Source organism: Phodopus roborovskii, unplaced genomic scaffold (genome assembly GCF_943737965.1).
Source record: "Phodopus roborovskii unplaced genomic scaffold, PHOROB, whole genome shotgun sequence".
NCBI lineage: Eukaryota > Metazoa > Chordata > Mammalia > Rodentia > Cricetidae > Phodopus > Phodopus roborovskii.
This window is the reverse complement of record NW_026126434.1, coordinates 27,994,010-28,019,390: the sequence shown is the minus strand read 5'-3', so window position 1 is coordinate 28,019,390 and position 25,381 is coordinate 27,994,010. Positions and strand designations below refer to the sequence as shown.

At 46.2% G+C, this 25,381-nt stretch overlaps 1 protein-coding gene across 2 annotated transcripts in view; it reads left to right on the top strand.

The window, feature by feature from the left end:
* Positions 1–24,087, top strand: part of Bltp3a (bridge-like lipid transfer protein family member 3A) — a 46,190-nt gene extending 22,103 nt beyond the window's left edge. The window contains exons 2-21 of one of the 2 annotated variants that reach the window (XM_051187174.1): positions 924–1,086; positions 1,187–1,225; positions 1,594–1,685; positions 3,656–3,845; positions 4,111–4,251; positions 4,804–4,974; positions 5,805–6,000; positions 8,236–8,322; positions 8,690–8,860; positions 9,208–9,347; positions 9,845–9,986; positions 10,341–10,534; positions 10,703–12,150; positions 17,411–17,607; positions 19,112–19,263; positions 19,351–19,501; positions 21,282–21,544; positions 22,603–22,711; positions 22,833–22,933; positions 23,256–24,087. In XM_051187174.1, the coding sequence (XP_051043131.1) occupies positions 924–1,086; positions 1,187–1,225; positions 1,594–1,685; positions 3,656–3,845; positions 4,111–4,251; positions 4,804–4,974; positions 5,805–6,000; positions 8,236–8,322; positions 8,690–8,860; positions 9,208–9,347; positions 9,845–9,986; positions 10,341–10,534; positions 10,703–12,150; positions 17,411–17,607; positions 19,112–19,263; positions 19,351–19,501; positions 21,282–21,544; positions 22,603–22,711; positions 22,833–22,933; positions 23,256–23,381 (4,273 nt within the window). In that variant the 3' untranslated portion in view covers positions 23,382–24,087. Of the gene's footprint in view, positions 1–923; positions 1,087–1,186; positions 1,226–1,593; positions 1,686–3,545; positions 3,846–4,110; positions 4,252–4,803; positions 4,975–5,804; positions 6,001–8,235; positions 8,323–8,689; positions 8,861–9,207; positions 9,348–9,844; positions 9,987–10,340; positions 10,535–10,702; positions 12,151–17,410; positions 17,608–19,111; positions 19,264–19,350; positions 19,502–21,281; positions 21,545–22,257; positions 22,357–22,602; positions 22,712–22,832; positions 22,934–23,255 lie in introns of those variants that run through there. The other variant, XR_007834691.1, reaches the window with a different exon arrangement.
* Positions 24,088–25,381: the final 1,294 nt, after the last annotated feature.

Genomic DNA, 25,381 nt, shown 5'->3' with positions numbered 1-25,381 from the left:
GTGGATTCTGTGTGTAGCCAGGGGAAAGCCACAGCACACAAGGTAGAAAGCATTGTGACCTTGGAGAATGTGGTCACACAATGAGGATGGGGGCAACTAATGAGCAGGAGGAATTTTGGTTTCTTTTTTTTAAAGATGTATTTTATTATTTGTGTGTTTACATGTTTATGGGTGCCTTTGGAGGCAGGAAGAGAGAGCATTAGATCCCCTGGAACTGGTGTTGACAGGCATTTGTGAGCTACTTGATGTGGGTGCTGGGAACCAAATTCCAATTCTCTGAAAGATCAGCCAGCATTGTTAATTACTGAGCCACCAACCAGCTCCTCTAGTTCTCTCTACATGTTAGCTGTGTGAGGCCAGCAGAGGGTAAAGGTGTTTTCCATTGAATCTGGTAACCCATGTACTAAAAAAATAAAAAAAATGTGTGCCTTGGCGCACCTGCCTAAGTACATGAAACATGCACAAATACTAATAAATTAAAAAAAGCAAAACAAAATACCACTCATGGGCATTTTATGTTTCTATTTAGTTGCTATCTTTTGGGTTTTTTTTTTTTTTTTTTTTTTTTGTTGCCTTTGGATCAGGGTGACATGTATACCAAGCTGGCTTCAAACTCATTGTGGCCTTGACAAAACTTCTCAAGTGCTGGTATCACAGGTGTATATATACATCTGGCCTAACTGCTCTGTTTTTAGGGGACTCTCATGAGGGGATTCAGAAATGGAAGGCTATGTTGCTACTCCCCCATCCATTTCCCCAGATTCCCTACCACGCATTATCAGGGGGATGGTGACTGTCATAAGAGTATGAGAGGTCTTACCTCGTACCTTTTGTGGTGTGGAGACCATGGATGATTGGTTACAGCAGTGTCAGTTTATCATGTTGCCCTAGAAACAGTGGTGTTTTCCTATCGCTCTTTGCAGGTTCACTAAGAATCTTTCCCCGGACAAGATCAACCTGAGCACCCTGAAAGGGGAGGGTCAGCTGACCAACCTGGAGCTGGATGAGGAGGTTCTGCAGAATGTGCTGGAACTGCCCACCTGGCTAGCTATTACCAGGGTCTACTGCAACAGGGCCTCCATCCGGGTGAGAATAGAGTCTAAGTGCTATTGTTGTGGCGGGCCAGAAGGCTTGTTTTCTTGAGGAACAGCTGTCACAGGCCGGTGTCCTTGCTTCATTCTTTCAGATCCAGTGGACAAAGTTGAAGACACATCCGATTTGCTTGGTAATGACCTTTTATACTTGAAAGTCATCTTTTTTGTTTTTTGTTTTCTTGAAACACAGGGTCTCTAAATAGCCCTGGCTATTCTAGAACTTACTTTGTAGAACAGGTTGGTCACAAACTCAGAGATCTGCTTTCCGCTGCCTCCCAAGTGCTAGAATTTAAGGTGTGGTCCATTATGCCCAGCTTTGATTTGTAATAATGATTTTTATCATTCAGACTCTATCCTTACATTTCCTTTGGGATCCAGACAGAAAGTTAGGAGTGTGGTTTGTGTTGGTTATGGCTGGCTTGTAGCACAGTCTTTGCTGTCTTGCTGGTGCTGTGTGAGGTTCATGTGGATGCTCAGTTCTGTATAACTTTCATTCCAGTGTCTAGATAAAGTGGAGGTGGAGATGAAAACCTGTGAGGATCCTCGCCCCCCCAATGGACAGTCTCCCATTGCGCTTGCTTCTGGACAGAGGTCAGTTACTATGAGCCCAGTTAAAGAGTCTTGGTTGATTGTCCTTCGATGTAGCCCAGGCTGGTTTTCATTAGAATTATAAGTGTGCCACACCTTTCCTGGCTCAATAAAACTTCTATTATTGAAAATTTCAAACATACAACTAAAACCAATAGACTAGTATATCAGATTCCCATGTTTCAAATGTCAAATCTCAAAAATTACCAACATTTTCCCAGTCTTTTCCCTGTGTGCTCCAGGACTTAAAAGCAAATCCCAGATGCTGTGTTGTACCTCCATAGTCTATGTTACTAATAGCAGTATGAATTTGGGAGAACACAGCTTCAAACTGAGTTACATTCCATTATGTGGTTTAAGACAACCAACCCTCCCCAAGTTCCTGAAAGGTCTTACATATGTAGCCCAGGCTGCCTTTGAACTCACTGTGGGTAGCTCAGGCTGGCCTTGAACTCCCAAACCTTTTGCCTCCACCTGCCAAGAGCTAGGACTACAGGCTGTGCCACCATGCCCAGCTTTCCACTCAATTATTATTTCATTTGTAATTTTGGCTTTTGTGAATATCCATTCAGATGTATTTGTGTGTTGTGGATGGAAATGTTTGGGTAGTGGTGGTGTGGGGAGTTTTAAATTTGGAAGAAACTGCCTACTAGTTCCCAACACCTTAGCAAATTGTGTCTGTTTTTAACAGTATCTACTTTTTATTCTGTCCTATATTCCCATTTCTCCTTTGGGAGGGTGGGGTTTTTTCTTCCTTTTCTAAAGGGGAATATAACTTCTCAGTGGGTTCCCCCCCCCCCTTTCTTTTTTGGAGACGTGTTCTCATTTTCTCACTGGCCTGAACTTGCTGGCCTCAACTCACAGAGATCTACCTACCTCTGTCTCTGTAACCCTGAAATTGAAGGTGTGGTAACCAGGCACAGCATTTTTCTTTTTAATTTTTGTAGGACTGGAGAGATGGGTCAGTGGGTAAAGTGACACTTGCTTTGTAAGTGTGAGGCCTGGAGTTTGCATCACTAGCAGCCATGTGATGCCAGAGGGGCATGGGGATCCACTTGTGATCTTAGCTCTGGAGATGGGATCCAGAGATGGGAACAGAGGATTCCCAGAGCTAGCTGCCCTGAAATTTGTGGACATCTGCTTGCCTCTACTTGAGTGCTCGGATTACAGGTGGGAGTCACAGCTTTTTTCCATTGTTATTATATTAGGGATGAATCGGGGGCAGCCAAATGATCGACTTACTTAGCTGTACTCCAAGGTGTCACTGTAGTTTTGATTTGTGTGTAAGGTTTAGTTTACTGTTATTTTTTTCTGTGAACTGTGTATGCTTTTTTCTGTTTTTTATTGGGCTCTTGGACCTTTTACTACCCTATATGACTAAATTGCACATATATGTGTGCTTTCAGCTTTAATTTATAAATTAATCTCTCTTCTCTCTCCTTTCTCTCCTTTCTCTCCTCCCCCACCCCCCACCCTACTTTTCGAGCAGGGTTTCTCTGTGTAGCCCTGACTGTCTGGAAACTCTCTTAGTAGACCAGTCTGGCCTCAGACTCAGAGATCCTCCTGCCTCCGGCTCCCTATTGGTGGGATTAAAGAGTGTACTACCACCAGGTTAAGAGCACTGCTGATCTTTAGCAGATAGGGGTTAGGAGTTCCGTCCTTCCACCCACACAGCAACTGTTACCATCTGTAACTCCAATTTTAGGGCTCTAACTCCCTCTGTTGGACTCTGTTGGCACTTCAAGCATGTGATGTATGATAGGCATATATGTGGGCAGTATACTTATAAACATAAAAACAAAAATAAAATATTAAGAAAAAAACTCCAACCAAAAAGTTTAGAGGAAAAAATAAAGGAGAGAAGAAGAAAGAAAACTAAGTAGTCACATTTGTAGCCGAATCTGCTGTCTTCCAGAACAGTGGCCATCCCTGCAGCCTGCTGGGTTCTGATCACTGTTCCTCATTCACTGCAGCGAGTATGGCTTTGCCGAGAAGGTGGTGGAGGGGATGTTCATCATCGTCAATTCCATCACCATCAGGATCCACTCCAAGGCCTTCCATGCTTCTTTTGAATTGTGGCAGCTCCAGGGCTACAGTGTCAACCCCAACTGGCAGCAGAGTGACCTGCGCCTGACCCGCATCACTGATCCCCGCCGAGGAGAGGTGACAGCCTTAGTGTTCTCAGGGGAGTGAGTGGAGGGATTCCAAGTAGAACCCCCTGGAGGATGCTCTTCCTGTTTGGCGCTGTCCCCACTCTTGGAAAAGCTGGGATCCTTTTTGTCCGTTTGTCTGGTGTCACTGTTCAGTTACAGATCTGGACCCCACTGCTTTCTTCTGTTAGGGTGCTGGCTGAGAGTGGTCACTCAGTCCTGTCTTTCCCCTCAGCTCTGGTCCACAGAATCATGGGATTTTACTTTCCCTCTTCCAGGTTTTAACATTTAAGGAAATAACTTGGCAGACACTTCGAATTGAGGCAGATGCCACAGATAATGGTGACCAGGACCCAGTCACCACTCCACTGAGGCTCATTACCAACCAAGGCCGGATCCACATAACCCTCAAGAGAAGAGTGAGTGTGTGCTGCCCATGCCAGGGAAGTTGATATTCTGCCACTGTCCACACACATTGTTGTCGGTCCCGCCAGTGTGAGAAAAACTTTTCATTGTTTTGGTACTTTTAGAAATCAGGTTCTAGCCATGTGGTGGTGGTACATGCCTTTAATCCCAGAAGCAGGTGGCTCTCTGAGGCCATCATGATCTACAGGGTGAGTCCCAGGACAGCCAGGCCAGAACTGTTTCACAGAGAAACCCTACTTCAAAAATAACAACAACAAAAAAGACCCCCCCCCAAAAAAAACCAAAAACCAAAACAAAACCCAACCCACAGTGTCTACCTATATTTATTGTGTATATACTGGCCTCAGCATCTCCAGGTTGACTGGTGGCTTTTGTTTAATCAAGCAAACCTGAGTTATTTTGTAAGATATAGGCTTTCCAGAGTGCTTGATGGCTCTTTTTTCTCCTCCTGGAAGGTGAAAAGCTACCTGGGAAAACCAGGTCGTAGTTACCTTAAAGCCTTGGAAGGTACAAGGTGCTAACCTGGGTTCTCTGTGGCCTCTCAGACCAAGGATTGCAATGTGGTTGCCTCCAAGTTGACGTTCCTGCTGGATGACCTGCTCTGGGTGCTGACCGACTCACAGCTCAAGGCGATGATGAAGTATGCTGAGTCACTGAGTGAGGCCATGGAGAAGTCAGCCCAGCAGAGAAAGAGCCTGGCTCCTGAGCCTGTGCAGGTTAGCGACAACTGGACATCTTCTGGGACTGGGGAGGTAGTTGGCCAGCCCTGGTTTGTGCCAGTGTTGAGGGAATGAAGGCTTCCTTATGGAGTTCACCAGTTGTGTCACTCACACCTGTCATCTTTCATTTGCCGTGTTCACTGGATTTCTCCTGTAGAGCAGATGGAGATAGCTTCTGGAGAAAGGAGGTGGCATGAGCCTTTTTTTCTTGCACTGTCTTGGAAGATAGACAGTTGACAAGTTTTTGATACAGGTTTGTGTGCCAGGTGTTGTAACAGGTAGGCCTGGTGCTTCAGAGCATGGAGAAGGGGCATTGCCTATCCAGCATGGCAATGCCCTTAGGGAGGACATTCTAGAGATGACTGGGGTCAGCCCAGGCCTGGTAGGTGAGAGCTTGCAGGGCAACACAAACCTGAAGACACACTGGGACAGTTGCTAAACTTGTCATGGGTGGGCTTTTTGGAGTTTAGGTTGCTTCCTCTGTTAGTGCTGAGTGAGAGGTTAGACAGTTATGAGATGGAAGGAATGCTGTTAAATTGTGGTTCTACTCATGTGGACTTAAGCTTCAGGAAGCATCAGAAGGAGCCTCTCAGAGCCTGGACTTGATGTCTGTCTGTCTAAATGTATAATTTATTTTATGTGCTTTGCTGTTTTGCCTGCATGTGTGTCTGTGTTGAAGGTGTTTGAAAGCCTGGAATTGGAGTTACAGGTAGGCATGAGCCACCATGTTGGTGCTGGGATTGAAACTAGGTCCTCTGGAAGAGCAGCTAGTGTGCTCGCCAAGTGAGCCTCTGATGTTTCTGTTTTTTCCTCTCTGTCACATGTAGATCACTCCACCTGCCCCCAGTGCCCAGCAGACCTGGGCCCAGGCATTCAGTGGCAGCCAGGGCAACAGCAGCAGCAGCAGTAGCAGTCGCCTCAGCCAGTACTTTGAGAAGTTTGATGTGAAGGAGTCTTCCTACCACCTGCTCATCTCCCGCCTGGACCTGCACATCTGTGATGACAGCCAGTCCCGGGAGCCAGGTACCCATTTGACCTGTGCCTGGCTGGCTGGTCTGTCTTTGGAGGAGCCTGGGATAAAGGTTTCCCACAGACACTGTGGCATCCACCCTTCAGTTAGCTCCTTAATCATAGGTGTTACTTGGCCCCCAGCCCTCCTGTGTTAGCCGTGTGTGAGCTTGAGGCAGTGCTCACCAGCATCAGGGTATGCTGAGCCACCTGTCACACAGTACACATGCAGGCCATTTTCCTACCATGCTGTGCAGATCTTGAAGGATTGAGCCCACTCTTTTTTCCTCCTTAAATACCCTGAGATAGGCTGGTATTTGCCAGAAGAGGAGAAACTGCTGGGGAATTGTAGGAACAGTAAATTCAGGTCCAGGAAACTCAGTTTTCACATTTCTCTCTCCCTTTTTTGGAGCTGAGGATTGAGTCCAGACCTCCTGTGCACTAAACAAAAATAGGCGCTCCACCACAGGTCTACCTAGAAAAAAATTTTCAGGGTTTTAAAATCATTTTAATATTATGTTGTGATAGTCAGATGTGGTGCACAGCTTTAATTCCAGCACTCTGACAGCACTCTGGAGGCAGAGGCAGGAGGATCTCTGTGAGTGCAAGGCTATTATATTATGGTCTGCATAACTAGTTCTAGGACAGCTAGGGCTACATAGTGAGACCCTGACTCAATCCCTCCCCCGATTATATATATATTGTATTAATTTGTGTAGGGAGGTTATGTCAAGTTAGTGGTATGTTTAACATAGTATTATACACATTATACATGTGTACTTATATGTTTTCAGAATGATTGCCATTTCTTTATGAGCCCGCAGAAGCCAATAACCTTTTGTTTAACTTCTTCAAATAGCCTCATTTATGAGATTGCATGAAGACAGTCTTGGCTCATTTACCTCAAAGCCATTGTCAGGCCCACATGAGATAGTCTCCTGGCTTTGGGGGCCCGGAGTCATCACTTGATTTTGACTACCTGCTTGCTCCCTCGCTGTCTCTGTTCCTTTTGCTCTCTCATGCTTTCTGATGCTCACAGGTGACGGTGTTTTCTAGTGCTTTAACTTCTCTTTAGGCTACATTTGCTGTTTGCCCCTTATTTACTTATTTATTCTGGTAGTGTTTGGGGTTGAACCCAGGGCCTTGTTAGTTCTGGGCAAGTGCTGTACCACTGAGATACAACTCCTGCTGTATCCTTGCCTCTTGTAATGTTTCAGGGCCAAACACTTGTTTTTTTTTTTTTTTTTTCTTCCTGGGCCATCAAGCAGCACTTCCTCTCCAGTTTGTTATTCCATGGTCCTGGTGAAACTTCACGTCCATTTTAAGAGGAGATATGAGGAATGGCATGGTTCTTTTTCACCAGAGGAAGTGATTATTAGAGCTATTATTATTATTTTTATTTATTTATTTATTTTGAGTAATTTCTCCCCAGTGTTGCTTGGGGACTTGGAGTGGGGATGAAAGCCTTTAGTGCTAGATGGGTCTCTTGAGTTTGAGACCAGCCAGGGCCACATAGTGCTCTTGCTGATTGTTGTGATTCGTACATGTGATCCTAGTGATCTGGAGACTATGGCACAAGTATTGTCATGAGTTTGAGGAAGCTTGTGCTACATAGCAAGACTCTGTCCCACCCTCTGGGGAGAAAAGCAGGCTGTCCTGTAGCGGCGTACACCTTTAATCCCAGTGCTGGTGACGCAGATGCAGGCAGATCTCTGAGTTTGAGGCTAGCCTGCTGATCTGTTTGCAGTATGCAGGACAGACAGAGCTGTTACACAGAGATACCTACCCTGTCTTGAAAAAAACAAAACAAACAAAGTATAGTCTTTCCCCAAATGAAAAGAATATGTTATTGTAGTTGTATATATTGTAATTCTGATAGTTGGGAGTTGGAGGATCAGGAGCTCAAGGTCATTCTTAGCTATGATGAATAAGACTATCTTGAGTTTGATGAGAACTTGCCTAAAAAGCAACAAAAATCCTCAAAACATTATCAGTAATTATATTTTTAAATTTTAAATACTAGTAGCTTTAAAATAGCTAATTTAAAACAATTATTATTGTTTCTTATCCATTATTTGAACAAAGGCATCTTTGTACATTCTTTTTAGTATATAAAGCACAGGTAGGAGCTCATTAGTTAAGAACACTGGTTGCTCTTGCCAAGCCCTGTAGAGGTCTTCCTAGTGGTTCAGGTGATGCTTAGGTTTCTTTGCCCCCCCAGTGCTGTTCACCTGTGTCTTTCTTTCACAGGTGTCTCTGCAAACAGACTCACAGGTGGTGCCATGCAGCTTACCTTCCACAAGATGGAGTTTGACTACTACCCCTTCCACTGGGCAGGTCAGAGAAATGTAATTGAGGGTGGATTTCTGGGCTCATAGCTGACCAGCCAGCAAAAGGGTGCTGGATATTGCTGCATATGCTCAGAGGGCTGTTGGGAGCATCTTCCTATGAGGACATTTGCAAGCCTGTGTGGTATGCAGTTGGTGATGACTAGAGGAAATGGCCGTTGCTTTGGATTCTCCTCTCAGCCTCTCAAGATATTAGGTTTAAAATCCATCTAAGAAGAAGATGGGTGCTCTCTTATCCCAAGAAATTCTGGGTTAGGTCTAGGATCTAGTCTGAACTCTGACTATTCTGACAGGAGGAACATTGGAACATTGGTCTGTGACATTGGGCTCCAGTCCTTTTCTTCTTTACTCCACAGGTGACAGCTGTAAACATTGGGTGCGGCACTGTGAGGCAATGGAGACCCGAGGCCATTGGGCCCAGAAGCTGGTGATGGAGTTTCAGAGTAAGATGGAGAAGTGGCATGAGGAGACCAGTCTGAAACAACCGTGGCGTCTGGGTGGAGACTCTGCATTCCGGAAGAAGGCAGGTAGGTTTGGAGGACCTGGAAGGCTCTGGTTGCTCAGCCTTTTGTTGTTTGGCTCTGGATAACTGATAAAGATGGAGCAGTGGAGAATCTGTTCACCCAGCTGCATCTCACAGTGTGATTCCAGTGTTGAGTTCCCTTTGTCAGCAGTGTAGCTGCAGTTACAAACACTTGTCTGTCAGCAGGCTGCTGTCTTGAATCCACAGAGACTTTTACCAAGTTGCCACCAACCAGGTTGAGCTTTCTTTCTGCTTTATACTATTAAGGATCCTGGAGTTTTAATTTCTAAGATTTATTAATAGTGAATAATGAATGTATCTACTTCTTTTTTCCTTTTCCTTTTTATTTAGATTCTTTTTCTAGTCCTGGGAAGAGTCCTCTTGACAAAAGCCCTGCTCAGGGCTGGCAGGCTGCCTTTGGGCCTCCAGAATGGAATCGCTTACGTTCTAGTTGCCTGGTTGTACGAGTGGATGACCTGGACATCCACCAGGTGAAGACACAGGGAGACATTGGAGGGTGTGGAATAGTTTAGAACAGCGTGAACCCAGATATGGAAGCTAGGGCCTGTTAGCCTTATTCCTGAGTAGATGGATAGTTGGTTGGTTTCTCTTGAGCATGGCCTTTGAGAAAAGGCCTTGGGGTGTTCTCAGAATGCTGAATTATAACCTCCTGCTGAAAATGAACTTGGACCAATTGAGGTCCTGTATGTAATTCTAGCACTTTTGAAGTGGGGACAGGAGTTCAAGGCGATCCCTGCTACATTGCCAGTTTGAGACCAACCTACACTACATGAGACACATCCCCCAAACCAAACAGAACAGCAACTTGGGGATAGTGCAGCACAGTGTGACCATGTCTGGAACATGTGTGGACAGCTCTGTGCTCCTCTCAGTGAAGGATGTGTGCTGGCAGAGGCAAGCATTGCTTAGGAAACAGTTGTGTTGTGGGTGCTGTGACACAGGGTAACAGTGGCTTGTGGTTACTTAGGTTTCCACAGCTGGACAGCCAAGTAAGAAGCCATCCACTCTGCTCTCCTGCAGCCGCAAGCACTACAACCTCCCAACTCAGGTGGCTGCCATTCATGTACAGTTCACAGAGTATTACTTTCCCGATAACCAGGAGCTTCCAGGTAAGCCCCTGGGCTCACCATTTCTTCTCTCGGTGCCCTTCATCCTTGTCAGCCCTGAGACAACTATGTATAGTCTCACTTGTGTTTAGGAGCCTTACATGTCTAAGTCATGTGTCTAAGTCACAAACTGCCCTGGGGCTGGGGCTGGGGCTGGGGCTGTAGTTGAACTCAGTTAATAGAGTTCTGACCTAGCTTGTTGAGGTCAGCCTGGGATACATGAGATCCTGTCTGAGAAACAAACAAAGCTGGTGTACAAGGGCGTGTCTTTGCTGTTGTGATCGTGAAACATTAGCTGGTGGGTAAGAGTCTAGCTGTTGCATTGTAAATGGCTGTCCTTGCTTTCTCTACTTCCAGTTCCCTGTCCCAATCTCTACATCCAGTTAAATGGTCTGACGTTTACCATGGATCCTGTCAGCTTGCTTTGGGGAAACCTCTTTTGCCTAGATTTATACCGCAGCTTGGAGCAGTTCAAAGCTATCTATAAGCTAGAAGATTCAAGGCAAAAGGATGAGCACTTGGACATTCGGCTGGATGCATTCTGGTTGAAGGTAGGGACAGAACTAGAGCTTTGGCACTTGCTGGTAGACACAGCTACAGTTCTTCAAGATTGTCATCTACAGTTCTGTGTGTCCACTTGGTAGAAGTAAGACTATCAGCTTCAGATCCCCACATGTCTGCTCGGATAGCCTTAATTGTGTTTCATTTTCTCTATGAAGGTGAGCTTCCCACTGGAGAAGAGAGAGCAGGCAAAGCTGCATCGACCCCAGGCACTTGTCTTATCTACCTCTGGAATGACTGCCACCAATACTCGGCATGCCCCACACTGTAGTTGTCCAGACCTGCAGAGTCTCTTCCGGGGCTTTGCTGCTGCTGAGTTCTTTCGTTCTAGTTATGGTCACTTTCCTAAGGTTCCAGGGGGCTTCAGCCTTCTGCACATGCTCTTTCTGCATCACGCTTTCCAGATGGATTCTCTCCCAGCCCAGCCTAGCTTCCTCCCTCCTCAGAGGCCTACAGCCTCCCAGGATCTTTGGTCTCTGCACTTCACCCAGATCTCCTTGGACTTTGAAGGCACAGAGAACTTCAAAGGCCATACCTTGAATTTCGTGGCCCCCTTCCCCTTGTCCATTTGGGCCTGCCTTCCTCTCCGCTGGCAGCAAGCCCAGGCACGGCGGCTCCTCTTGGCCTCAGAGGGGAGGCTAAAACCGTCAGCCAGCTTTGGCAGTCCTGTGCGTTCTGAAGCTCTTGCCCCTGAGTCTGTGTCCCATCAGAGGTCGAAGACTGAACGGGACTTGAAAAGCCTCTCAGGCTTTACTGAAGCCTCAGAGGGTATGAGAGAAGGTGATGCTGGTGTGGACCACAGAGGGCATGTGGCAGAGCTGGAGGGTGTGGCAGATGTTCACATGCTCGTACACTCCCCTGCCCACCTCCAAGTGAGGCTCGACCACTACCAGTACTTGGCTCTGCTTCGTCTCAAGGAAGTGCTTCAGGGGCTTCAGGAGCAGCTGACCAAGGATACAGAGGCTATGACTGGGTCTCCCCTGCAGGACCAGACAGCTTGCGTTGGTGTACTCTTCCCTAGTGCTGAGGTGGCTCTCCTCATGCATCCTGCCCCTGGGACTGCTGATGCTGACTGTGCAGGCTCAGATACTACCAGCCTCATAGACTCAGAGCTGTCTCCGTCAGAGGACCGGGAGCTGAAGTCTGATGCCTCCTCAGACCAGGGCCCAGTGAGCCCCGAGAAAATCCAGAAGGACAGCAGCGTTGAAGATCTGGGCGCATCCCGGGAAATGGTGCATGACGATGGAGTGCTGCAGGACTTTGGTCCACTTGCACGACAGCCAGCAGGGAAAAGCCGTGAGGCAGTTGAGTCTCTCCATGCCAAGAAGTTGAGCAGAACTGAAACTGCTGCCTCACCAGCTGCGTTGAAGTCCCCAGCTGACAAGGATGCTGCTATAAATGGACAAGGGGAACCCATACCCTTGAAGAACATTGAGGGGGAATTGTCCAGTGCTATTCACATGACCAAGGATGCCACAAAAGAGGCTCTCCATGCTACCATGGATCTCACCAAGGAAGCTGTGTCCCTGACTAGAGATGCCTTCAGTTTGGGCAGAGATCGAATGACCTCCACCATGCACAAAATGTGGTCCCTACCTCCTGCCAAGTGAGTGGTCCCTCAGTCTCCTTTAATTACTCTACTTTTCCTCTAATTCTGACCATTGGGCTCTAGGCCACCTGCTGTGTGCACTCTTAGAGGAGGAATAAGGGGCTGGAGAGATGATGGCTCAGCGGTCTGCTGTGTGCACTTTCAGAGAAGGAATAGGGGGCTGGAGAACTGGCTTAGTGGTTCAGAGCACTGTTAGCTATTCCAGAGGACCCAGGTTCAACTCCCGGCACCCACATGGCAGCTCACATCTGTAACCTGAGTCATATCTGATGCCTTCACACAGACATAAATGCAGGCAAAACACCAATGAATAAATTATAGCACACACCTTTAAGGCAAGACTCTGTTTGAGGACAGCCTGGTCTAAAAAAGCCAGTTTTAGGACAGCCAGAGCTTTTACACAAAGAAACCCTGACTTGAAAAAACAAAGATAAATAAATAAATAAATAACCAACCAACCAAGGGGGGAAATGGCTGGTTGAATGGGAAGGCTTCAAGTCAGTATTTGTAGCTTTTTAGGATGTGTAGCTTCACAATTATCGACACAGATTATGCTATATCAGAATAATAGTACCTGGCATCCATACTCTGTTCTTGTTGCTAAGGAACCCAAGACTTCACAAATGCTAGGCAAGTACTTTTAGCACTGAGCCATACTCCTGGCCCAAATCTTGTTTGCTTGAGTTTTGAGACAAGACAGTATTCGATTTGTTGATTTTGCTCTTTTTTTTGGGGGGGGGTAGTTGCTACCCAGCTCCGAAATAACTGCACACAGAGTCTTATTCTTAGTTATGAATGTCTGGCCTTAGCTTGGCTTGTTTCTATTCAGTTTTTCTTAGTGTAGATCATCTCATCTATCTTTTCCCTATGGGCTTTTCCTGTTCTCTTACTTCTATTAATCTTTCTCTTACTCCATGGATGACTGGGTGACTGGCCCCTGATTTCCCCCTTTCCTCATTCTCTTGCTCCTCCCTGGTTTCCCTATATTTATACTATCTGCCTGCCTGCCTGCCTGCCTGCCTATCCTTGCTCCTGCCTTGTTATTGGCTGTTGAGGTCTTTATTAGGACCATCAGGTGTTTAAGACAGGCACAGTAACATAGCTTCACTGAGTTAAACAAATGCAGCATAAACACAAGTCACACACCTTAAAATAATATTCCCCAATGACATAGTCTTGTATATCCCAGGCTTGTCTGAAATGAACTTTATTTTTTTCACACAGCAACAAAAATTTTTACTAGTGCTGAAACTATCTATCTATCTATCTATATATAAATAAATAACTGAGTCTATCTCATCTTGAGTCTTGTCATTACAGGTGTGTGCCATTGCGCCTGACTCTGATATAATGGTAATTGGAGTCTTGTAATCTCTTTGTTTAATTGGACCCCCATAATAGCCTAGTAAAGTAACTGCAGAACTTTGTATTTCTCATAGCTGAGGAGACTGATTCTTGAGAGAGGTCATGCTCTCTGACTCACATCTGATGAAGAAAAGAGCTGGGCCTTTGCACTTGCACTTGCTTGTTGTGGGATTGTAGCTCTAGTGTCTGCTGTAGCAATGGAGAAGGAAGACTACATTGAGCTTACTGTGTAATAGGGCCTGTGCTAAGCATTGGGGATATAATAGGGTGAACGAAAAACATAGAAAGGCATAGTCAGAAGGTTGGAAAATGATGGGTTTTCCTGTGAGTTTCTTGTGGTTTTAGGAAGATAAGAGACCAGGCTTTGGAGTTGTGTGCCTTTAATCCCAGCACTGGGGAGGCAGAAGAAGCAGGTAGATCTTTGTGAGTTCGAGGCCATCCTGGTCTACAGAATGAGCTCCAGGACAGGCTCCAAAGCAATACAGAGAAACCCTGTCTCAACACCCTCCCTCCAAGTTGGGAGGCAGAAGAAGCAGTGGGATCTCTTAGGAGTTTGAGGATAGCCATGGCTACACAGAGAAACCCTGTCTAAAAAAAACAGGGTTTTTAATGTGGCACGATGAAGTCTCTTCTGGCACAGATTGGTGGCTCACAGACAATGCCATTACAGTCAAGAAATTAGAGCTTTTTTCTTTTTTTCCATTAAATTTGTTTTGTGTATGGATGTTTTGTCTGCATATAAGAACAGTGCCTAAGGAGGCCAGCAGGCTTCAGATCCTCTGGGATCAGGATTACAGATGGTTGTGAGCCACCATGGAGATTCTGGGAATTGAACACAGGTACTCTGGAAGAGTAGCTGGTGCTCTTAACCACTGAGCCAGCTCTCCAGGTCCTCTTTCCTGTTTTACTGTGAGTGGGCATGTGTGGAGGTCCAAGGTTGATGCTTTTAATCGTTCTGGATTCTTCTTCCACCTTATTCATTGAGGCAAGTTCTCTTAGTCAAGCCCAGAACTTACCTAGACATCTAGTCTAGTTAGCTAGCTTGCCTATCTCCACCTCCTAAACCTGAATTAAAGGTAGGGTGCCATGTCCACTGGCATTTTGTGGTTCTGGGGATCTGAACTTTGGTCCTCATCTTGCATTCTGGCTGCTTTAGCCAAGGACCCATCTCCCTAGATCCTTGGAACTTTTTTCTGTATGAATTGAATTGTCCTAAGTGGTTCCCTGTATGTATAGTGCCTGCTAGGGTAGTTAGCCAGGGAAGAAGGGGTTGAAGCCTCACAGGGGTCTTTTGTGAGCCAGGGAGGTGGCTTAGTTGGTGTAACCAGGGCCAGTATAAAAGAAAGCAGGCCATCTATCTGCCTGTAATCTTAAAGCTAATGATAAGGAGACAGGAGGACTCTGGATTTGCTGGCCGCCATTTCTAACTAAGCTGGGGAGCTCCAAGGTTAACTGAGAAAGCCTGTCTCAATATGTGATGGGGCAGTCAAGGGAGACGCCTGATGTTTGCTGATCTCTGGTCTGCACTGTAAACACGCACATGCGAATACCCTTAGGCACTCATGCACGCACATGCACACACACACAGAAGAGTGTGTAATAAATACCATACTGAAAGTTGCTGTGTGCTGGATTCTGCCCTTAGTGTGGTATTTACCTGCTGACTTCCTCCAGTTCTGTGGGACACATTGATACCGGGCCTCATTTCATAGGAAATATCTCAGCAAGGCACGCACTTGCAGAGGATGGAACAGCTCCTCTGGAACCTGAGTTATTACTGTTTAATTATAGACCATTGTGTCAAAAAGAAAGTATGTCACGTAACCTCTGAGTGGTGGGATAAAGATTGGGAACCAGGCTACTAAGCACTAACTTTTCCTTCTCCAGGCAGAGATGGGTTAGGGATGTGGGTGGGAGCACGCTCAAGAGAACGGGGTGGGGAGCACACTCTTGCTGTCTTCTACAGTAGCCTCCTCTCTACCTTTGCTGGCTGTAACAGGCTTTCTCTTGGCCACCAACCAGCTCACAAATCATGACACAGAGACTTATTATTAGCTATGAGTGCTAGGCCTTATCTTATTCTTGTCCCACTAGCTCTTATGACTTAATTTAACCTGTTTTCCTCATCTCTGTTTTGCCTTGGGGCTTTTGTTCTGTATGTCCTGTTTCCTTGCTTGCTCTGTGCCTGGCTGCCTAGCAGCTGCCAGGTTGGCTGGCCCCAGGCTGGCCCCAGTTTCTCCCTTGTTCTCTCCTTGGTACTTGGTGAGCCTACATTCCTTCTCTTCCTTTTCTCTGCCTACCAGTTCTACCTGTCCTTCCTCTCCTCCTAGCTATTGGCCATTCACCTTTTTATTAGATCAGCCTTGCAGGTAAAGTGAATCAGCAACACATCTTTACATTGTTAAACAAATACAGCATAAACAAATGTAACACATCTTTGCCTAGTTTGAAGTAAAATTCAACAACACCTGCCTCCCTCTTTCTTTTCTTTTTAAAAATTTACTTTTGAGTGTATTGCTTGCATTTATGTTTGTGCATCATGTGGGCACAGCATCTGAAGAGGCCAGAAGAAGGTGTTGGATCCTTCAAAACTGGAGTTACAGATGGCTGTGAGCCACCATGTAGATGCTAGGAACCTCTGGAAGAGCATCCAGTGCTCTTAACCACCAAGCTGTCTCCAGCCCCATCTCTAAGAATTTTTAAAGCTACTCACTTCCCTAATCCCAGCACTTTTGGGATTCTAGAAGATTGACATGAGATTGAGACACTGTCTCAAAAAGATACCACCTTCACCAAGTTTAAAAAACAAAACAAAACTTTAAAGCTTTTTTTATGATTTGGATACAGTCTGTGTTGTCATGAGAAGCACTCAGTGGAGGTTAGAGGACTTGGGTCTTTCTTCATCCCACCTTTAGCTGTTGACTCACTCCCCACAGTGGAGCTGGAGGGTCTTTAAGCTGTCACTTCAGCCATCTGTCTTCGAGATCTGTCTCAGCATATCTCCTTTCCCCTCCAGCCCCCACTGCATGTGAGCTGAGCCAGGTAGAGCTGCTCGTGCCCTCACCTGTGTCTAGCTTTGTGTTTTGTTTTGTTTGCTCTTGGGATGCTGTTTGCTTTGCACAGTCCTTCAAGGACACAAACACTTCAGTGCTGGCTCCTGAACCTAGTGTGGTGACACAGACCTGGAATCCTGGGATTCAGGATACCAAGGTCCAGGCCAGCCAGGGTTATAGGGAAAGACTTTAGTTTCAAAACCAAAGGAAGAAAATGCCATTTCCTAAAATGCCATTCTTGATAATTTCTCATCTGCCCTCTTAGGGCATGTGTGACTCAGTCCCATAGAACATACTATTTAACCAGTCTTTCCTCTGAGGGTAGGGAATGTATTTTCATCAGCTTACCCACTGGTCTCTACAGAGCAACTGAGTAAAGACTTGTGCAGTGGTTTGGCCTTTGCTGCTCTTGCTGCTCTTGCAGGACTCCAGTCGGAAGACTCACTACCTTTGTGTAATTCATCTCCAGGGAGCCTGGCACCCTCTTCTGGCCAACTCAGAAACCATGTATCTTGTGCATGCATGTACATGTGTGTGCATCCACATACACAAATTCATAGAAAGGAGAACTGTATAATGCGTGCAGGTGCTTTAGTACCATTTATCACCAGGGTGGTAGGTAGTGGGCCTCTTGTGTGAGTGGCACGACCCTGAATAACCTTGAGATTTATTGTTACTGTCTGTTTAGGTAGTTAAAATGCTCAAACAGCAAGTGTGTGTTCACATTTCTTGCCTGAGCTAGGAAAATGTGCTAGACTGAGGCTGGGCAAATTGAAAGGGAACAAACAGGTCCTCAAAACTGAATTGGTGGTCTTTTGACTTTTTTTTTTTAAACATAGGGAAGTCGTGACCAGGACAGACGAGGGGGCAACAGCCCCAGTGAGTGGGGGCACTGCCCGGCTCCGGTTTTTCTCCATGAAGAGGACAGTCTCTCAGCAGTCATTTGATGGTGTCTCAGTGGACAGCGGTGGCCCTGAAGACCGGATTTCTGTAGATAGTGATGGCAGTGATGGCTTTGTGATGCTCTTGGAGTCGGGTATGTAGGAGTGAACCTGCATGAGTCCAGGGAGTGTGTGTTCTCTCTAGCTGATGCTCACACTAGCAGGCCCAAGTGGAGTTGAGATAGGATGTAATAGGTACTTTCCTAAGCAAAATGAAAGAGAATTCAGTACATATGTTCCTGTGGCTTTCTTTACACATCTCCTAGGTTATTTTTATGTTTAATTCTTTATTGGGGGGGGGGTGGTCTCATGTAACCCAGGCTAGCTAGACTTAAACTCCCTATTGTAATGTGTGTGTTTATATGGTAATGTTATCTCACATATATACCATTTACTCTTCCTGTCCAGCAGAATGATGCCCTCTGGCCAACATCTTTACCCTTTCTCCATAGTAACCATCGTTCTTTTCTTTGCAATGTGTCTGATTGTTTCTTACTGATTGTTTTTTACACCATATATAAGAGGTAGTACCTGATTTGTGCCTTTCTGTCCATATTGCCTCAAATGACAGGTTTTCCTACATACTCACACTTCTCTTTATTCACTGGATAATGGGCACATGCTGTTTGTGTGGCTTGGTAATTGTGACTGGGCTACAGTATACATGGCAGTGCACACATTCCTTGAATACACTACTGTGTTTCCTTTGCTAGGCCATGTGAGAACTCTTATTTTTGAGGGCTGCTGTTGTCCATGTGACCCAGCTGATGTACATCAGTCCCAACAGTGCTAGGGTGGCTTTGCTTTTCTCCACAGGCTTTTCTTTTTGCTTTTTTGTGACAGGGTTTCTCTATGTAGCCCTGGCTGTGTTGGAACTCACTCTGTAGACCAGACTGGTCTTGAACTCCCAGAGATCCACCTGCCCCTGCCTCCTGAGTGCTGGGATTAAAGGCATGCACTGTTACCATCTAGCTCTTCTCCACTTGGTCTCTGTTTTTTGGTGTGGGGGTGATTTTGGCTTTTTAAAAGCATGTTTATTTGTTTTTAATTGTATGTCTGTATGGGTATGTGTATGTGAGTGTAGGTGTCCTCAGAAGCCAGAAGAAAGCATTTGGTCCCCTGGGGCTGAAGTTACAGATAGTTGTGAGCCACTGGGAACAGAAGTAGGTCCTCCAGGCTGTGACCCCCCCCCCCAAGGTCTTTTGTGTGCTTGGATTCTAGGCATGTGCTACCATGCTCTGCTTGCTCATCTTTTTATGATTTGTTTATTTAATACAGTATATATGTAAGACTCCTACGTTTTCATGGTGTGTAGTGTAGAATTTTCTTTCATTTTACGTTCATATATTGTTCTGTGTATATCTATCTATACTTATGCTGATTGTTGACTACCAGTGTTGCTTCTGTTTACAGGTTGTATTAAATTTGACTAAATGCAGTATTGCACTTTAAAAATAACAGTTCTTAAATTCATCAGCTCTCTGGTTAGTTTTCAAATGTCCAGTTTTTTATGTTTCTTACAGTTGCTGCTTTTTTTTAGAGGTTGGAAGGGAATAGAACTTTCTGACATTGACCTCTTTTATCACCTTCTTCATGCAGAGTCTGGTCCAGAGTCTGTCCCATCAGCATCTGTGACAAGTGTCTTAGATGACAGTGGTGTTCAAGGAAGCCCTGTTCTGGATAATTGTGGCCAGGGATTGCCAGAGACTAACAGCTCAGTGTCAGCCAGTGGTGACCTCGTCCTTCACTCGGTCAGCTGCCATGCTTTCTTCTGTGCAGGGGTAGGCTCTGGGCCAAGCACAAAGTTGGGAATCAAAACTAAGAATCTCTTTTGACAGGTGTCAGTTTTGGTTCTGAAGGTGAATGAAGTGTCAATGGGGATCGAGATTCGTGGTCAGGACCTGACGGTAGCCTTGCAAGCAGAAGAACTGGCCCTGCAGCAGTTGGGCACTGTGGGCCTCTGGCAGTTTCTGCATGGACAGTGCCCAGGTACAGACACATGGTGGCTGTTCCAGAAGAGTGGTGGGATTTCCCTGAGGCACCCGGCCTTGTCTTGTCAGGGGGGTGGGTGGGGAAGGAGATCTCCAGTGAATCCCTGTCTAACAGGAGGCCTGCTGGAGCCCTTCCTGGGCTGCACACACAGTGGGTAGTGTCCACCCTCACCTCCAGCTCCCACTGGGATTAAACAGGAAGTTTAAGTGTCCTTTGTCTTGTGCCACATTCATCAGATGGCAGGAAGAATCTGGATTCTTAACTAGATACCGAAGAATATTTATAAAATACACATAAAATAATATCACTGCAGTGTATTCTATTGCCTTCCTTATATACCTTACACTTTACACCTGGTCTATATGCACCATAGCACCTGTTGGGTGTTGCCCCTAACACTGCCTCTGGTCTGCCCTCCATTCCTGAGCAACCATTCTCTTGCATTACACTGTGTTTATTATTTTGTGATTTGATTTTCTTCACAAAACAGTTTTCATTGACAAATCTTTTTGGTTGTGTTTTGTTATTTTGAGACAGGGTCTCATTATGTAGCTCTGGCTGTCCTGGAACTCGCTCTATAGACCAGGCTAGCCTCGAGTGTGGCACTACTCTAGGTTTTATTAACAAATCTTAAGGATTGATTTTACTTTCATGTTTAACTTGAATCGATGTGTGTACACCAGGTTCATGCTTTGTGCCTGCAGAGGCCAGGAGAGGGTGCTGTATCCCCTGGATCTTGAATAACAAATGGTTATGAGCCACCACTGGGGCTGGGGTAGAACTTGGGCCCTGTGCGAGAGCATGGCTCCTAACCACTGAACCTTCTCTCCAGCCCCTATTTATGAATCTGGGTCTCATGTAGCCCAGGCTGTGCACGAAAGTGGCATGTTTGAGGATGGTCCTGAACTCCTGATCCACTTGAGCTTCCCCAGTGCTAGGATTATTGTCATATACAACCACACTCCTGGCTCAAACCTGGTCTGTTTGACGCTTCAGGTTCTTGAGTTAGATCAGTTCATTTTTATAGTTTTATACCTTTTGGGTATCCCTTCCCTCCCAGGTCTTAAGGTATAATTTGAATAGTAAAAAGTCTTGTTTGTTTATAGGCCTGTTCTCATTTATGCAGTCCATGCTGACCTGCAGCTCAACTATGTGTGGCAGGCTGGCCTTGAATTCCTTACTGTTCTTCCTGTGTCCCCTCAATTCTGTGCTCACTGGCATGTGCCGCCATGCCACCTTTTGTCACTGTTTGAGTTAAGGTGCTGTGACCTTCCATGTATCTCTTCCCTGGTGCACATGCTTGAGAGAGTTGCCCTGAGGCTCTTCCCACATAGCCACTCTGGATCCCTAAAGCAGGGTGCTTCCACTGCTCTGGGCAGTTGCTTTCCAGTTTTTCCATGCAGATTGTTCTCTCCTCGGGGAAACTCAGGTGGAGGAGTGACAGATGTGAAGGAAAAGATGCTAGGGTTTGGGGGTTAGAGGGCTTGTGTTTTAAGCAATTTCCTTGCACTATTTAGTTAAGTGCTTCATGTTCCTGCAAGGCTTTTTCCCATTCCTGAATCTGAGGCATTCTAACAAAGAGCCCAACTCCTGGGCTCAGACTGCCTGACTTTAGGCCTCACTTCTGCTTTGGGTGAGTTACTCTCCGAGACTTCATTCACTCATGTGAGATGGGATGGTACTAATATGCTGGCCAAGGGTTGTGAGTATAGGGCATAGGGGAAGTGCTTACAATAGTCCCTGTGGTAATACGTTTTCCTTGGCTTTCTTCTCAAAGGCACAAGCTCCCAGGAATCCTCAAATCCGAAGACTGGCCACATCAGGCCTGCTGTGGGTCTGCGCTTTGAGGTGGGGCCTGGTGCATCTGTTCATTCTCCACTGGCCACACAAAATGGCTTCCTGCGGTTCTTACTTCAGGGCTGTGACCTGGAGCTCTTCACTTCAGTGCTCAATGGTCTGGGGCCTTTCTTGGAGGACGAGGAAGTCCCAGTGGTGGTCCCGATGCAGATTGAACTCCTGCACTCCAGTATCACCCTCAAGGTGAGAGGACCATGGTGTCTGCTCTGGACTCTATAGTGACAGTACCTTCCCTGTCACCTCATGGCATTATCTGCCAGTATTTCAGTATTGAGGAAATGGGTGGCATATGTAAAAGACTAAATTGGGGTAGGAAGACAGCTCTGCTGGAAAAGTGTTTCCGCTCAAGTGTAAGGATGGGTGTTTAAAAAGACCCATTCTGGGGAGGTGGGGACAAGGACATCCCAGGGACTTGCTAGCCAGTGAGCTTCAAGTTTAGTGAGAAATCATCTCAGAATTAGGGTTTTGAGAGGGCTGGAGCAAAAGCTCAGCAGTTAAGAGCACTGGGTGCTTGTGCAGAGGACCTGAGTTTCTTTCCCAGTGTCCATCTATTACTTCACTTCCAGGGCATCTGACTCCATCTTCTGACCTCTGCAGGCACCAGGCATACTCATGTTACATACATGTACATACACAAATGTAAAACATTTAAAAAGGGAGGAGCAAGATTGAGGTAAGACACCTTGGCCTCCACATGCACACACGTGAATATACGCATGAACACATGAAAGTGAACGTGCATACACACACATATACACTCACAAAACCTAGGTCATTTGTGATGCTAACCATGTCTTTGTCGTGTAACCCAACCATGCCAAGATGCTAGTTGTGTAATCTCAGTCTCACCATCTGTAGGAAGGGCGAGGCTTGGTTATGTCTCTTATACCTTGCAGGAATGTGTGGGTGAGCTTGCAAGATGGGTCAGTGGGTAAAAGTACTTGCTGCCAAGCCTGAGGACCCAAGTTCAATCCCTGGGACTCACATGGTAGAAGGTGAGAAACTGCTCCCATAAATTGTCCTCTGACCTCCATCTGAGAACACAGACAGACAGACAGACACAGACACACACACACACAGACACACACACACACACACACACACACACACACAGGAATAATAACTAAATGTAACTAGAGACAAAATCAGTGGTGTCAGACTGCCTTGAGCTGAATGGCAGAATTATGGATATGTTGCCCTGAGCTGGGTGGGAAAGTCACATGGTCCTCTCTGTCCTTCAGGATGATATCCCTCCCATCTATCCAACATCCCCTGGCCCTGTCCCCATCACTTTGGCAGTGGAGCATCTTGTGCTGAAGCGAAATGACGATGGTGTGTTTCACCTTGGCGGTGAGTTAGGCTTCTTGGCTTCTCTGTTCTGCATCTTTCTCTGATAAGTCAATGTAGCTGACAAGTAGGACCTACCAGGCTGTTGGCAGCCATTCATCACTTAAAGTGGTTATTTCTCCAGCTCCTGCTCAGGACAGGCCATTGTCCGAAGTGACTGAGAAACAGCCGCTCCCAAAAGAACAGGTGCTCCTGGTGCCCACAGGAGAGAGCTTGGGACTGCAGGTGAGGACCCGACCTAACATTCTCATAAGCCTCTAGGGGGTTGTAATTGTGGAAGCATTAAAACCCAGAAGTCTAAAGGATCACCTGTTGTGTGGAGGGGTGGTGTGGGCTCCTGTCACCAGCAGCAGCTATAGATGGGAGCTGGTGGGGGAGTGGCCACTGCTGTTGCTGTCACTGTAGTTGATGAGCTCCACAGAGGGAATGGAACCCTTGGGAAACTGTTTGAATTGTCTTAACCACTGCCCCACTGATGCTTCTGTTGGATTCTCCTTCCCCAACTCCATATTGGTGATTCCCTAATGGTGAACTACTTGTCTCTCAGGGGGAAGAATTGCCTACCCTACAGCAAGAACTTGTGGACACCAAACAAGCACTGGCCATTGCCAACCAGGACAAAGAAAAACTTCTCCAGGAGATTAAGAAATACAACCCTCTCTTTGAGCTCTGACAGCAGCTCAACCATCTGTGCCAAGGAGAAGAGATATCACCAGCAACAGCATCACCTAGGACAGAGGTGCTGAGGAGCCAGCGGGGCTGGGAGCATCCAGGTCACTCCCTTGTGTGCTTCCTGCTGGTTGTCAGCCTGAGTGTAGGACAAGGGTGAGCATGGCTGCATCCGGGAACTGGGATGGCTATGTACCAGGCCCTGCACCCTGTCTTGCCATTATGTAGCCTTGTAGCCCTCTGCATACTAGAGGAATCTTCTCTACACTGTAGAGCATTGCACCTTATGGTTTCCTGCAGTGGTGTTTGCTTCCTTTATGGCCCCTGTGAACAAGTGTCCACCTGAGTCACGTGCACAGCCACCAAAGATCCCATGTCCCAGCGCTTCCTATGGCATATCTGAAAAGTCTTTGGACTGAGTTTTGAAGTAGATCAGGAAATAGCCCAACCTCATGGGTGGGGTCAGAGGAGGCCTGAGGTCAGGGAACCGTGGACTGCCTATTTTGGAATAGGAGCTAAGCTGATACCACCTTGGCTGATAGCCTTGGGTCCAGCTTCTTTTCTGTTGAATTTCATTGTGATGCTTTGACTGTCACTTGGCCAGATTCTTATTCCTGGCATAACAATTAGTTTGAGATTTAAATGAAGAAAAAGTGCTCAGCTGAGGTCATGGTGAGACAGAAGAACAGCTCTGTCACACACCAGGAGTCCCAGGTCACTTGCTTCCCTAGCCTGTGGCCTTTTGCCTTTGCTAACATCAGCACTCGGTAGTTTGGGAACTAAACATGTGCTCTAAACTTAGTCGTAACACCTCAGTGTGCTGCCTCACTCCCTCTGTTATTATGGCCTTTTAAAATCATGTGGTTTTCAACTTAAGTCAATCTATCTAGGTTTCCTTCTGGTACTGAGAAAGAGCTCCCTTCCCTCCTTAGGCCAGAACTCTGCTCTGTGCTGTGCTCCAAGTAGTACTGACCTAGCCGAAGCATCAACTCACTACCTGCCGGGATGGTTGGTTGTGAGCTGGCAATGCTTGTGGCTGGGGGCTGGGAAGTGAAAGCACAATCCTGTGTGTTTCAAGGGTAAAAGAGATTTATGAAGTTTGTTGGGACTTTCAGGACTCAGTCATGTTCTTCACCAAGGCTGATTTCTACATAGTTGGTAAAGGGTTGTGGTTTGTTACACTGAGGAGACACAGTACAGACTTGGGGACATCTTCTTGAGACACTGTTAGCTGGTGAAGTTCCCTTGTTTCAAATTTTTATAAATGACCTAGAACTTTAAATGCAGTTAAATGTTGCTGCTTCTAGGCAATGAAAAGCAGACCAGAAGAGAGAAACACAGCCATAGAAAAAGTCAGTGAGCAGGGTTGTAAATATGAAACATGACAGGGAAGGACTGGGATGTGGCTCAGTGGTAGCATTCAGTGACACATATGAGGGCCCGGACTCACCCCCATCATTATAAACACAACAGAAATCAAGGTCATATGTATTTGAACCACTACTAAAAATACTCAGAAAAGGGTCTAGACCCTTGCTGAGGAAGGAGGGATCATTGTGATGCCGTGCCACATTCTGCTCCCATTAGGAAGGCACTGTTGGCTGGCAAGAGCAGCATCACCTGTAGAACTGTGGGAGTGACTCCATCCAACCACTGGGCAGTTCTATTGGCTTTATCTCAGACATAGAGAAGGGAACGGGGGTTCAGAGAACAGGGAGAGTGATGTGGGATGTCCACTGAAAATGGAGACTAGTCTGCAGAGATGAAAATTGAGGGAAGCAGGTTACCACACATGACTGGGGCGAAACCCAGTCTTGAAACATTAGCTCTAGGGCTTTATCATTGCCTCAGGTAAAAGAAAGCACTTTTATTAATGTCAGAAATTTGCAGAGCTTGTTTGAGAATTGGCATCTGTGTTTCTAAGATTCTTAGAGGGAAAGCCAGTAACTAGAAAATAGAATCATTCAACATCAGGATCACTTGAATTGACCTAAAATCACATCC